General features: G+C 42.1%; 1 protein-coding gene across 8 annotated transcripts in view; it reads right to left on the reverse strand.

Annotated features, from left to right (window-relative positions):
• Positions 1-14,432, reverse strand: part of LOC121735368 (protein turtle) — a 110,257-nt gene that overhangs the window by 6,783 nt on the left and 89,042 nt on the right. For 5 of the 8 annotated variants that reach the window (XR_006036847.1, XR_006036848.1, XM_042126188.1 and 2 more), the window contains exons 2-13: positions 12,331-12,456; positions 8,124-8,266; positions 7,163-7,309; positions 6,848-6,983; positions 4,738-4,979; positions 3,808-4,078; positions 3,224-3,484; positions 2,831-2,901; positions 2,352-2,543; positions 1,545-1,766; positions 1,198-1,306; positions 362-445 (exon numbers count right to left, since the gene is read on the reverse strand). Coding sequence is in view for 6 of the 8 variants with exons in the window: in XM_042126188.1 (XP_041982122.1) it covers positions 362-445; positions 1,198-1,306; positions 1,545-1,766; positions 2,352-2,543; positions 2,831-2,901; positions 3,224-3,484; positions 3,808-4,078; positions 4,738-4,979; positions 6,848-6,983; positions 7,163-7,309; positions 8,124-8,266; positions 12,331-12,403 (1,951 nt within the window). In the remaining 2 variants the exon portion in view is untranslated. Of the gene's footprint in view, positions 1-361; positions 446-1,197; positions 1,307-1,544; positions 1,767-2,351; positions 2,544-2,830; positions 2,902-3,223; positions 3,485-3,807; positions 4,079-4,737; positions 4,980-6,847; positions 6,984-7,162; positions 7,310-8,123; positions 8,267-11,754; positions 11,839-12,330; positions 12,457-14,432 lie in introns of those variants that run through there. The other 3 variants (XM_042126206.1, XM_042126181.1, XM_042126213.1) reach the window with 3 other exon arrangements.

Below are 14,432 nucleotides of genomic sequence, written 5' to 3' on the forward strand. Positions count from 1 at the left end.
TCTATCTCAAGGCCACAAATGATGATGTTGACTAAGTCAAGGATGAATACGTGGTAAAAACGAATTATAACAGAATACTTACAAAATACAACGTACTACATACGGCTACTTTTACAGGCATTATAAGGCACGTTTCAAAATATCATGGGCCATGGCATAAGTATGAAAATTACCTTGTTTATCCTGTGTTTTAAATGAAGTTAAACATTTTAAGAAAATTATATAATAACATTTAATTGTTAGAGTTTAAAGCGACGTGCAACTCATTTGTAACTTTATACTTCAAAATATTTAATTGTTTAGTAGCTAAATGGTTAATGATGAGTCAAATCAACAACTATGTTTATAAGTTAGTGTGTACCCGAGCCTTCCGGTGCGTTTTGGAATATCTTTTCGTCGACGGGCCCAGGGGGCGTAGGCGGCGCCTTCGGTTTAGCACCTACATCTACAAAACCAACAATTTGTTAGTACACTACTACAGCAGCAACCTGAAAATTACTAACGCTACGAACTGATGAGATGCGTGCTTGTGAATACTTTAAGGACCCAATTTGTCACCTCTATTCTTTGTTCCAGATTTGAGGTAAGTACATAAAAGAAATGGGCCTTACTAATTTGTTCGTTAGAATGCTCTCTAGTGAGCATATCTAGTTTTTGGATTTAAAAGCACACGTCTTACTTACAATGTGCTGTGAATGTAAATGACCTTTTAAAATTAAATCATTAAACCACTCGTTAAACGCTTGTTTAACGCTTGGTTTGTGTATCCTTACATAGCCAGCAACCCGTATGGCAGGGCATACTTCATGGAATACATGTTTTAGCCAGCTTTAGGTGTATCATATCTCATAAGTCATAACACTCTCGTAAATTATTCATCACTCAATCACGATAATTATTATTATTAATCATCAATATGCATTGTTAATTAAATCAACGGCAAACATTAAATTGCCCATCACCATATAATTGCACCACATCTACGTTATTGCCAATGTTCCAATTATTGCTCTAATGTACCATCGAAGAAATCCATTCATAGGCAGTTGACGGACCTACGGCATTTGGTCGGATTGTGTCAATTTAATATTGGCTGTGACTTGTTGTGAGCTATCGGATGGATTTGACAATATAACACGTCCAAATTAGTAAATCCGCCATCTGCCTTTGACTCAACTTCTCTGATTACTATCCTACCTAGCGTCCTGATGGTGATTGCCTTGCTCATCATCCCCTCGCCGATGGTGTTCTTGCTGTTCACTTGGAACTCGTACGTGGTCCCTGGCTGCAGCCGGTTTATTGTTACCTGAACAATAGTCAATAAAACATTCAAGCTGATTGCAATTAACTCCCCACAGTAGTTACTTGTTATCCGGGCTATGCTTTCAAAACATAATATAGATAGATCGATAATCAAAAATATAAGGAAAAAGCAAAATAGCTAATTTCGTGAAGAATTGTCAACCTGACTTTTCATTCATTCATTTTGTCCGCACGCAGCATCCTCCCTGTCTATAAGGTTCAATGACTTCTCCAACCCTTACCGAGGTAGCTCCCGACGGCGTGACAGGCACTTTGGTCCACTCGGAGAAGCCGGCCTCGCGGTACCAGATGGTGTAGTCCTGCTTGTAGTCGGGGCCGCCGGCGTACCCAGGCTGCCAGCGCAGCGTCACCTGGAACTCCGTGGCGGTCCCCGACACGTTGTACGGCGCGTGCGGCTGCGTGCCCTCGATCACTAGCTGCGTGTCCGCTACTATAGTCGCCACCTGGAGGAGTAGTTTTAAGAAAAAAGTAGTTTTAAAATTCGTTTTAAGAAAACGAATTTTTGCAATTTTTATAAATAAAAGTACTAGATAATATACTCAACATGGGACGTCAACATGATCGATACGCCCATGTATGAGTGTAATGTAACTTTATTTTCGCCGCCTCCTTACGGCTAGCCATATAATGATACGATCTTTTACAGTAGGTACATAATATATAAATATTTAGCGATCCCTGCTGCATTTATGTAAAGAAAAATGTATAATTCTTTCGTGTAGGTTTCCCCGAAATATGAACAGGGAATTAGTCAAGAAAAGTAGCGATTCTAATGTTAGGAAGGAAATATAAAATTAGGAATGATAAAAAATTAGGTAGGTATTAAGAATTTACAGGCGGCAGCATTGATGTATTGATTACTTTATATCACGCCTTAATTTTATTGAACAGTTTATTCGACAAAGGCGCGCGATGTTCAATATTAGCCCTAGACGGTTAATAATATTACGTAATACGACTTATTATTGCGAAATGGAATTGCTCGTCAATGGTCCCGCTTAGACGTGATAATCTCTATTCTTCCTCACCTCATTAGAAGCGACGCACTGGTATATCCCGAAGTCCTGTCTCCTCAGAGTGTCTATGGTGATGTTGCCGGCGAGAGCCCGCACCCTGCTCTTCTGCAGCGGCAGGCCGTCCCGCCGCCGCCACACAACGCTCGGCCGCTGCGTCCCCTCCGCCTCCTGTGCCTCGCAGTGCATCTCCACTGATTCTCCCACCTGGATTTGTTGTGGAATTGAACGGAAAGATAGTTTTTGGGGCTTCGCCGCCTCGGTCGAGATGGCGATAATAAGAGAATGCCCCATATTCGTCTTTATTTTGACATCGATCGAGTTCGACAGTGCATGCTACAGAGAACTTCAAATTCATGGTTTTTCATCGTAGCCTAACGTGGAAACGGCTGATTATAATGTTGAAAATGAAATTCAATAATAAAAATGACGATAATGATTTATATAGCTAAGGTTTCATAAAATGTGTATTGAATTTCTTAAAGTATCCTTACCTTTCTCTGATACAATGGCTCCGGTTCGACCGTGAACACCGGTGGCTTCCGAACTAACACCTCCATTGGTCCTGCAAGTAGTCGACACTGTACAATGTACATACTAATATAATACTAAAGTGATACTAAACATGACTGTCGACTTAGTATAATACCACATGGACACAATAAAATTATGTGCTTATCTCAAATCTAATGTGACTGCACTGCATAAATGCACAGGACGCAGCGCAAGGTTATCTGTTCAAATCAGACGAGATTCGAGAACTGCTGATGACTCGACATTTTCGCTCGTAATATTTTAGCTCACTCAAATGTATTCAACAATTTTTCATGTCATTCTCGTAACTCATCTCGACGTGCTCCGAGCGTTACTCGTAAATGCATACAAACCTGAAGAGCCCTGCGTGCCCTGAGCGTTGTAGGGCGTACAAGTGTAGCGGCCCTGGTGATTCTGATTCACTCGAGTAAACAGCAGCGAGCCATTGTTCATGATGACTATGTCTTTTGTCTGGTACGGTTCCAACAGCCTTTTGTCTTTCGTCCACGTCACATATTGAAGGGGAGGATTGGCTTTTATGTAGCACTGCACGACGCCGGCCAGCCGGAACGGCAGGTATTGCACGGTGGGGGTGAACGTTACTTTTGCCGGATCTGAAAATAACGTTTTTAATAGGCGCGCTTTCAATCTTTTTAAAATGCATACGCGACTTTTCATGCACGGAAACACGGATAACTTTTTATTTCCGAATCGTATCGCAGCGATCGCAAAAATGTTTTTCGCATTTCAATTTTTAAAAACGTAAAAGAATGCACCCCGATTTCGGTGAAAACATTTTTAAAAGGAAAGAAACGACGTAAAGATATGAAGGCATAAACTGGGTCACGGGCGACCGTGCTTCTAATTTAGGAAGTAACCCGCAAAACGAAAAAGAAAAATTTCTCGTGAATTTGACGTGCGTTTTGTATCGACTCACATTCAACATTCAAGTAGGCGGAGGCGCTCTGCGGGTCTCCGATCCCGTTGGAGACTTCGCACAGGTACTGTCCGGAGTCGTCTGCAGCCACGGGGTTGATGACGAGGGCGCCGTCTCGTCTGATGGTGACTCTGGTCTCGAGCGCCGCCACCTCGGCCACCGGCGCGCCTTCACGGAACCACTTGACCGTGACGTTCCCGGGCAACGCCTTCGCCTCGCACGAAAACTGAACCTTCTCCCCCTCCAGCTTCGTTTGATTCGTCGGTGGCATCTAAAAAGGTACTCTTATCATGATCGTGCATAATAATGTCGATAAAAAACGACAACAACGAGATAAAGTGACCTAACATTCTAAAACTTTTGAGTATCCGAATATCTAACTCCATATAATCAGGTCGGACGTTAGATCAAAAGCCTCTGTTCCATATAACGAGCTATTTGAAGTTGCCTCCTAAACGTAACCGTCAATTACGGCCAAACTAATTACCTGCAGCCACATATTGAGGAGAAACTTGCTCCAGCAACCTCCAGGTTTAAGAGTAACTCGTCAAAGTAACGAAATTAATTTCATTATTAAATTCCGGAGCTTCCGGTGCTGGCGGGCGTATAACAGGTGAGAGGTGAGAGAATGTATCGGGAGTCGGGACAATATGGATATTTATTATTTACCAAGCATTTACATTCTACGCACCTTTACGAGTTATTAATTTTGTTTACGTATTTATTAAGTTCTCCGTGTTTTTGTTATTTTTTGATCCCTGTAATTAAGGATCGTTAAAACCACAGTATAGCAATATATGTCATATTGCTATACTGTGGTTAAAACTGTCTAGTATTTTATACTTTTGGTAAAATGTATCTAATAGAATTCTTGGTACTTAGTTTACTCTGGTGTGCTATAGTCGTTTAGAATTATATCTGTCTACGTACCGTGATGACGGCCCCGCCGGCGATGATGACGCGCGCGGTGTGCGAGACCTGGCCCTCGCCGTTGCGCGCGATGCACGTGTAGTCCCCGATGTCCTCGTGCCGGATGTTGCTGATGCGCAGCTCGGTGCCGTCGTTGAAGATGCCCACCGTGCCCGACGGCTCCACGGGGTTCGCGTCCTTGTACCATAGTATCTCCGGCGTCGGTGTGCCCTCCGCTTGGCAGTTGAGGATTATGGCATCACCTAGGGATTGGCATCACTGTTTTATAATTTATTGATTCCAATTGCTAACGGCGGCTTAATTTCAGAATTACAACGTGGTGTGGAGACCAGTTTAGGGTCAATTCAGACCGCAACGTGACGCGTAAATGCATTTCTAAATTTGTATAGATTTGACAGATTTCAACTGTGTAAGGGATAATGAGATAATGAGATAGTACTTTTTGCTGATGACACTTCACTTATTTTTAAAGTGAAGCGACGGCAGTCAAATTACGACGAGGTAAATAGTGCTCTCTCAAAAATAGTACATTGGTTTAATGTTAATAACTTACTTTTAAACTCTAAGAAAACCAAATGTTTAAAATTTACTTTGCCCAATGTTAGGCAAGTTCAAACCAATTTACTATTAAATGATGAGAAAATGAATTTGGTGGACTCCACTATATTCTTAGGCATTACATTAGATAGTAAATTACAGTGGGGTCCTCATATTGCTAATCTTGCAGGTAAGCTCAGTTCTGCAGCATATGCAGTCAGAAAAATTAGGGAAATTTCTGATGAAGACACGGCAAGACTAGTTTATTTTAGTTATTTTCACAGTAGAATGTCTTATGGTATCCTTTTATGGGGAAACGCTGCCGACATCAATACAATTTTTGTGCTGCAGAAGCGAGCTATACGCTCAATTTATAAAATGTCAGCTTTTGAATCTCTGAGAGAAAAGTTTAAAGAAATTGGTATTCTAACTGTTGCTTCTCAATACATTTTGGATAATGTATTGTATGTTAGAAAGAATTTAACTAAATTTAAAACTAAAAGTGATAGTCACGGTAGAAACACTAGAAATAGGCACAAGCTGGAAATACCAGTGATCAGACTTAGCAAAATAAGTAAATCTTTTAAAGGTCAATGTATACGCCTTTACAATAAAATCCCGGAAAACGTTCAAAATCTATCAATTAATAAATTTAAAAAAGTAATTAAAGAATGTTTGTGTGCCAAAGCCTACTATACGGTCAAAGATTTCCTAAACGATAGCACATCTTGGGAGTAGGATGGCTGCTTGCAAGGCTGCTTCTACATTTATTATATGTGACTTACAATTGTGTATTCATATTGTATAGATTAAGTTATTTACATTGTAAATTTTATTTTTTTAAAAGACAAATTTTCCACTTTTTTACTAAAAAGTGGCCCCGTGCGAGTTTCTTACGCCGGTTCTTCTCGCCGGGTTAGTTCCCGAACCGGTGGTAGGCAACATGTAGTTCAACATTCTGAAAATATTTGATTCAAATTTATTCAGAAATAAAACAATTTTTATTTATTTATTTTATTTATTCAGACCGCAACGCGACGCGAAGACGCTTTTCTTTTGTATGGATTTGACAGACCTGCGAGACGTCTCACGCTCACGAAATCTGTCAATTCAGTACCAATTCAGAAATGCATCTACGCGTCGCGTTGCGGTCTGAATTAACCCTTAGCGTCTTAGAGTCGTCAGTGTTGATCATGCATACAAAGTTTTAGCTTAGCTTGTACAGTTATCGGTAGATCCCGTCAGGCATCACCAAAATTTCAAGTCCATTTGTTCTTACTCATTTATATTCTAGGAAATATTGACATGTTTTATCATGAGGAGTAGAAATGAGCTATTATATTTTCACACAGCCATAACGCTAATAATAACTTGGTGGTTATTTTTAACTTTTATGGAATAGAAAATAAGTTCATGGCTTTACTAAATTTTGGAATATGGGACATATTTTATCCACTGAAATATGAATAGCTGATGACGAAGTGACAATAAAAAACTTGTGCACAGACCACAGTCAACTCTAAACTTATCATAATATGATGGTATAGAAGGTCCATGAACTGTAATAACGTACCTAAATTAACGTATATAATGTCTTCCGGTGTGATGGAGAAGCGCGGCGGCGCGTGCACGTCCAGGTGGAACCACGTGCCATTCTTGTGCTGGTTCGGCGACCGGTTGAGGAACACCACCTTACACTCGTACCAACCCTAAAATTGTAATTTGGTCAGGAATTTGTTTCCAAAGAAACGTATCCTGAGGAAATCTTCTATGTTGACTAAAGTCAAGTGAACTGGGTGAACGGATGTATAGGGCATAAGTATGAATTAGATTAAACAAAAATATATTTACAAAGTAGACTTAAACAAGTAATTAATGTCGCAGGTACCTGGTCCGATTCTCTAATGTTGGTGAGGTTGAGGCTGGCGGCGCCGTAGGGGGAGTCCGGTGCGACTCGCGACACGCGCCCCTCGTACCCCTCGCCGCTGTGCGTCGGGTAGCTCTCGTACCAAATGTAGATCGGGATGTCTTGACCCTACACGCGTGCCCACAGGTTAATATTTCATACAAACTGGCGCGGAGCTCCAGCGACCTACCTTAAAGTTACGCAACTACTCACGAACGGATCCAACATACATAGTTCAGTATGCAACTAACTATCTCGGGTCGACAGCGCATTACACGTCATCTTGTAATATTAAAGTGTGTCGCGTACGTGACGAAGCTCGGACTCGAATCTACGCATGCGATGGTACAAATCATAACGAACGAGATACGGGTACACGTGAGGCGAAGGAGTATGCGATATACGGGTACATGCAACGAAAGAATAACGATGAGGAAAAAATACGACGAGTACATGCAACAGTAAATACGATAGAGCGTCATCTCAACGTTTACATGAAACTAGGACAGAGCGGGGGCGAGTCCCCCGGCCACAGGAAGAGAGAAACAGACAGAACCACCGCCAGTGCGCGCCCCGTGAGCCGTGAAGCTACGTGCTCCCCGCTACCAGTGCACCCCGGTACAAGGCGAAGAGTAAACTGTATGTGGTAGTGTGTGTCGGAATCTAACGGGGGTCTGCTGCTCTCTCCGACTCGCTTCGGAGGCCTTTGCCGCTGTGGTGTATACGAGTCGAGAGGCGGTACACTCTCGCGCGGGCCGCGGGATGCGCGGGGCGCGGGGCGGGCGGATCCCGCGGCCCGGCACGCGGGACAGTAAACGTGTCGGAGACACAAGCGCTATACTTTACAGTTCGCTGGCGCGTCGAGGACGAGCCGACCTTACTGAACAGAGACACACAAGATATGAGCATTTGTATTGTAAGAGTGGAGTGTGGGCCGCCGTACCGTTTCGCCTACCTTCTTCTCCCACTGAAGGACGTACGGCACGGGCACGTCCTCGGGGAAGTCCACCTGGCAGTTGAACACGACGCTCTCGCCCAGGATCGCCGTGATGTGGACAGCATCTTGGTGATCTTGGTGGCAAGTTACTGGAACAAACGTGACCCGTTAAACTATTGTATCGCTATAATCTGAATTCGTTACAGCTCAGGTCAGCTCCTGTTTCCTACAATAACACTGATATCGATTCGATAAATTCTTCATTAGGACTAACATGTAGGGCATAGAATTATATTATATTTGAAACAATTTCCTCTCCGTAAAAAGCGAATATTGAACTCAAGCTTATCACAACAGCTATGTAGCTGTGCAATGCCGACACTACAGCTATACCGTACTGTGCAATGCCGACACTACAGCTATACCGTACTGTGCAATGCCGTCACTTGCACGTCGCAAGCGTAAGTGAATTAAGTCGAAGGCAAACTCGAGACAGTTGCAACTGCATCACTATTATGATTCAGTGTTAGGTGGATAACTATTTGATGAAGTTAGTCTCTCGAAACTTTACTCACTTGGAGTGGCTTAAGTAATGCGCTCTATATTAACTTTGTACACGCAGATCTGCATGTAGAAAGTTATTAAAGTATCTATACATTTAATATGCCTTAGTTTCATTGTTATAATTTCGCAGGAATTGTTCATTTTTTCTTGCAAAACCTAAAATCAATTGACAAATGTTCCTTTCTAGGGACGTAATGTTGCAGTATCTCTATACCAAAATTTCAATATCATCGATTCAGCACTTCAAACGTGAAGAAATAGCAAAACAACAGCACATGGCTACAGTAGAAATACGAAAGTATAGACAAACAGCGGAGACAAACTGAAGGTGCCGTTCCGATCTTTACCGCGGCTAGCCGCGATCAACAAAAATCAAATATAATGCCACTTTATGACATAGACTATAGTCCTAAAAATTCAAATAAAATCCTACCTTATAACGTAGACTATAGTCTATGTCATAAAGTGGCATCTATATATTAATACGTGAGCCACTTTGTATCCCTTTTGACGTAAAATGGGGAAACGTAGGAGAATGAAATTTTGCACAGTTATAGTTTTTATGGTGAAGGAGTGCATCGAGCTAATATTATTTTGAAATTAGGTTTTTATCATACATTTTTTAACAAATAAAACATTACACACACTACAACACACACACTAAGAAAAATGACAGATTTTTGAGTGACAAGCCTATACATACGAATTATACTCCTTTATTTATGGTTGAAGTCTGTTGACAACAAGGTGACAAATTGAAAATTTGTTGAAAATGGATTAAAGTTTTTTTATTGAATCTTAGATATGCTTACACGGCCAGTCTGAGATCAGCTGAGTCCCAGAGACGGAGTTGAAAAAAATATGATAAAGTCAAAAAAAAATTACAAAATAATATAAGTAGTAGTCCTAATATCGTTGAAACTAAGGTCGAATTTCGACCATTGGGCGATCTCTAGTTTTAATTAAATGTTTGTCGATCGCGGCTAGCCGCGGTAACGATCGCAACAGCACCTTCAGTTTATCTCAGCTGTTTGTATATGCTTTCGTATTTCTAGTGTAGCCATGCTACGGGTGCAGAAAGACACATTTTCGCGTTTATAACATAATAGTATAAACTAGTTAATTGCCTATTTATTTTTGGACATCTTCTGCCCTCGAGAGGTCGTTGGCCTGCGACGTGCACATAACAATGGCTGCCCAATTAGGCTTTTGGAGTTCTCATAGTGGAGGTGAGATAACGAGGACTCGAGATGGTCTAGTGTCCAAGCCCGACCCACTACGAGTACCGTATACAATTATTAACACAAAGGAAATGTGATATTTTGATTGTTAAAATATTTTCCTCGATTATTTTCATGTTACTTTCCGTAATTAAAATCTAAAATCTTCTTAAAAATAAGTAAGTATCTTAATATTAGAGAAGACTCTAATCAACACTGATAACATTTGAATATTAAAACTTTTTATTGATGATTACGATCGCGACATGCTGTCGAAAATGAAATAAAATTATTAACTTTATTAACACAATAATTCGAGGAGTTAAGTTAATTAGAACCAGTTGCAATTCCTAGTTCATTTTATTCTTTAAAATTAAAAACCAAAGAAGAAGGGGCATTTTTGTATGCGACCCGTACCCAAGCTGTAGTACGTTGAGACATATACCAAATGAAAGGTCTTGAAAAGAAAAAAAAAGAAAAAAAAAGAGAAAAAAGTTAATGAGGGTGGGCTCAACGTGCTACATTGGTGGGTACGAAATTCCCCTTCTTCTTTAAGTACGTATCTTTTAATACTTTGATATTGGAACAGTTTTTTTACCTTTTCGTACTTAAAGCTATGGCATATTGCCATCGGAAATGAAGGAAAATTATTAACTTTATTGACAACTAGCTGTCCCGGTGAACCTCGTGTCACTGTAAAACCTTCCCTGGGCTTCTACGAATATTTTAAGACTAATATCAGCCAAATCCGTTCAGCCGTTTTCGAGTTTTAGCGCGACTAATACATTTGAAAATCCATTTTTATATATAAGAGAAGATAAATAGGTGAGTTACGTTATAACTGGTGACATTGAGTGACCATTAACTAGACTCCGGACAAAATGTGTTTTAAATTAGCTTTACAACAAAGAAAGCGAAGGTCGCGCCATTTATATTCATTGTATATAAAGTGGACCTCCTCGGAATAAAACGGTTTTCGTTAAAAACTAACTATTATCGAGCATTCGGTCCGTGTGACGAGGTGGGGCAGTTCCGTCCTGAATAATAAACACGCCACCACACCTCACGTCTCGCGACATGACGCAACCCCGTGTCGTGTGTTGAACACGCGTGTTCGAGAAGAACATAACACCCTTGTCATAAGCCCACTAGAGAGTACTGCTCTAGACGCTACAATATCTAAAATATTATGACTTGAGATCCCCGCTTTCTTTACCGCCTCCGTGGTCTAGTGGTTAGAGCGTCGCTCTCGACTCCGGAGGTCGTGGGATCGAATCCCGCGTTGGAAACATGTTATTTCCAAGTTTGGTTGGGACAATGCAGGCTGATCACCCGATTGTCGATAATCCATGCGTCGGATGGGCATGTAAAAAGTCGGTCCTGCGCCAGTCGTGTTGGTCTTCCGTCCCACTGGGTTATGAGAGTAAAGGAATAGAGTGCTCTTGTGTACTGCGCACACACTTGGGCACTATAAAATTACTCCTGCGTACCTGGTCTGGTTTCAATGAAACCGGCCACCGTCACCGAAACCGGTGTGGGGAGTATTATTATTTATTATTATTTCTTTAAAGGATGATAATATTAACATCCAGCCATAAACAGAACCTTTTTTTTTAATTTTTAAAAAGGAAAGCATCAGGCCGCTAGTGCTGAAATCTTCATTCCTGAAATTTCCAATGACCTTCGGAGTTTACTTCTGGCACACTCACCCGTCAGGTATAGCACTAGCACGAGCGGCAGGCCGGCGGCGATGCGCGGCGGTTGCTCGGCGCGCCAGCCCATGCCTGCACTCCCAGCTCCCGGCCGCGCGCGGCGCCTGTAGGTGCTGGACTACGGACAGCTGGCACACTCACCCGGCAGGTACAGCACTAGCACGAGCAGCAGGCCGGCGGCGATGTGCGGCGGTTGCTCGGCGCGCCAGCCCATGCCTGCACTCCCATCTCCCGGCCGCGCGCGGCGCCTGTAGGTGCTGGACTACGGACAGCTGGCACACTCACCCGGCTGGTACAGCGCTAGCACGAGCAGCAGGCCGGCGGCGATGTGCGGCGGTTGCCCGGCGCGCCAGCCCATGCCTGCACTCCCAGCTCCCGGCCGCGGGCGGCGCCTGTAGGTGCTGGACTACGGACAGCTGGCACACTCACCCGGCAGGTACAGCACTAGCACGAGCAGCAGGCCGGCGGTGATGTGCGGCGGTTGCTCGGCGCGCCAGCCCATGCCTGCACTCCCATCTCCCGGCCGCGCGCGGCGCCTGTAGGTGCTGGACTACGGACAGCTGGCACACTCACCCGGCTGGTACAGCGCTAGCACGAGCAGCAGGCCGGCGGCGATGTGCGGCGGTTGCCCGGCGCGCCAGCCCATGCCTGCACTCCCATCTCCCGGCCGCGGGCGGCGCCTGTAGGTGCTGGACTACGGACAGCTGGCACACTCACCCGGCAGGTACAGCACTAGCACGAGCAGCAGGCCGGCGGCGATGTGCGGCGGTTGCTCGGCGCGCCAGCCCATGCCTGCACTCCCATCTCACGGCCGCGCGCGGCGACTCATCTTCCTTGCATCACCTGCGAACAATAGAAGGAATTATTAGGGCTTCAAATATTCAACTTTACAGGACAGGAATTAGGATTTATTACCCCTCCAGACGCCTTCAGTAAAATGTAAAGTAAGTAGTAAATATAATCAAACAACATAATATCTTTAACGCATAGACGATATGCAAATACGCGCTCTCCTATTCTCATAGATAATAATATAAGCATATGTAACAGCTACAAGCTTGAAAAGCTGGCTTTTACAGCTAAACCATATTCTCAACAAAACTCATTTGTACAAGTGTATCGTGAGCATAACTTGTTCTAATAATGTCTAGGCTACAAATCAACATCAGTAATGTAGAGTAAAAATGCCGTTGTTAAACATTTAAACTGAAAATTCTGATTAATCTGGTAAAAAAGGTTGGTAAGCTAAAGTCTTCTAAAATTAGACGTCCAGTTCCCGCTCTTATAACGTTGAGTAAACGACGCCTGTCGTCATACATTACTTGGGAACTTTTTTGGCAGAATCGCAACAGAACTAGAAACGTAAGCTAGATAAGACTGAATCTTAATTTAATCTCAGTTCATCGACCTTCCATTAGCGGGGTCGTTAAGATCTTTTCATTTGCCAAGAGTGCACGACTATTAAGAGTACACCAGTTGAGGGTTAAAATAAAAAATGGGCGTAACAATTTTTCCTCTTTTTAAGCTACATAAGAGAATATTACTGTCAAAATAGTTACCTATCCTTATAGAAAAATAAAAATTGTGGATACGTCGAAACTGCTTTGTTTAGTATTTTAGAAAAGGCGCCTAAGGGTGGGTTGCACCAACTTACTTTAACTGTAATTATAACTACAATGCAAAATGTCAAATCTTTGGTTAAAGTAAAAAATGAACGCCATATTTAACCATAACTATAGAGCTCGACAAGGCTTTAAATGAACGTGGCGAAAAAGGAACTATCGCTGTCATCATACAAAAACGCCATTTTTGACAGTTCTTCTTTACCAGCAGCGCCCCCGCCCACGTTCATTTAAAGCCTTGTCAAACAAGCAACAGACGTCTGTCAAATTCTGTGGTCAAAGTTAAGGTTAAAGTTAAGTTAGCCTTAACTATAACCATAACTTTGACCATAACTGTAACTATAACCACGCCTCTGGTGCAACCCACCCTTAATCAGTCAGATAGCTTTTGGTGTTTTGTAAAAACTCTACGATATACGTATGAAATAAATATTTTCCAATATTGAAAAACTAAACTGTATTCGTACGTGATTGTTATTTTTATATTTTGTTGTTTTCTTTTATTTTTAGTCACTGGAGATCTAGAGTTTTGAGCTTCTTAAAGTAATCTTAATTTTCAAAACATGCTAACACATTGACAACAAGTATAAATAAAATCGATCAAAATGAAACACTTAGGCCTAAAATATTTTACTTCAGAGTAACCCCAAGATCGTTTGTATCGAGGGGAAAGCGACTAACGCAGTCTTAAGCGAGGTATCGAGTGCATCGGCGGTTTACACCGTCCTTGGACTATTTGCTGTAATAATTGCAGTCGATCACGAACCCCCCTCCCCCCGCCCCCCGTCTGTCGTGTATTTACAGTAATCGCCTTATCGATTTTGTTATTACGGGCTTTTTCAGAGTTCCACATAATTGCGGAATGGAATGTAACGTAAGCCGGTAAGCCGTAGTTACGTTTCACGTTTATTCGATCCCAAATTGTTTGTGAGTAACGTTTTTGAAATTGGCTATTTTTGTACGGAACTTTTGTATAGGTAATTAATAGATGTTGATTGTAAATCTATGGCAAAATTGGTTTGTTACTACACTCCACACTGTAATATTAATGTGGGTATATTAATGTGGGTATATTAATAAGTAATAAGATATAAAAATTAAACTAAAAAAAAGATATTATCACATAAAAAATAAGTTATATTCACAATCTGTAGTAGATAGATGTAGTAGTAACTTACTAAAGTGCTACGAAGCTCT

The sequence above is a fragment of the Aricia agestis genome, chromosome 2, assembly GCF_905147365.1.
Source record: "Aricia agestis chromosome 2, ilAriAges1.1, whole genome shotgun sequence".
In the NCBI taxonomy this organism is placed as follows: domain Eukaryota; kingdom Metazoa; phylum Arthropoda; class Insecta; order Lepidoptera; family Lycaenidae; genus Aricia; species Aricia agestis.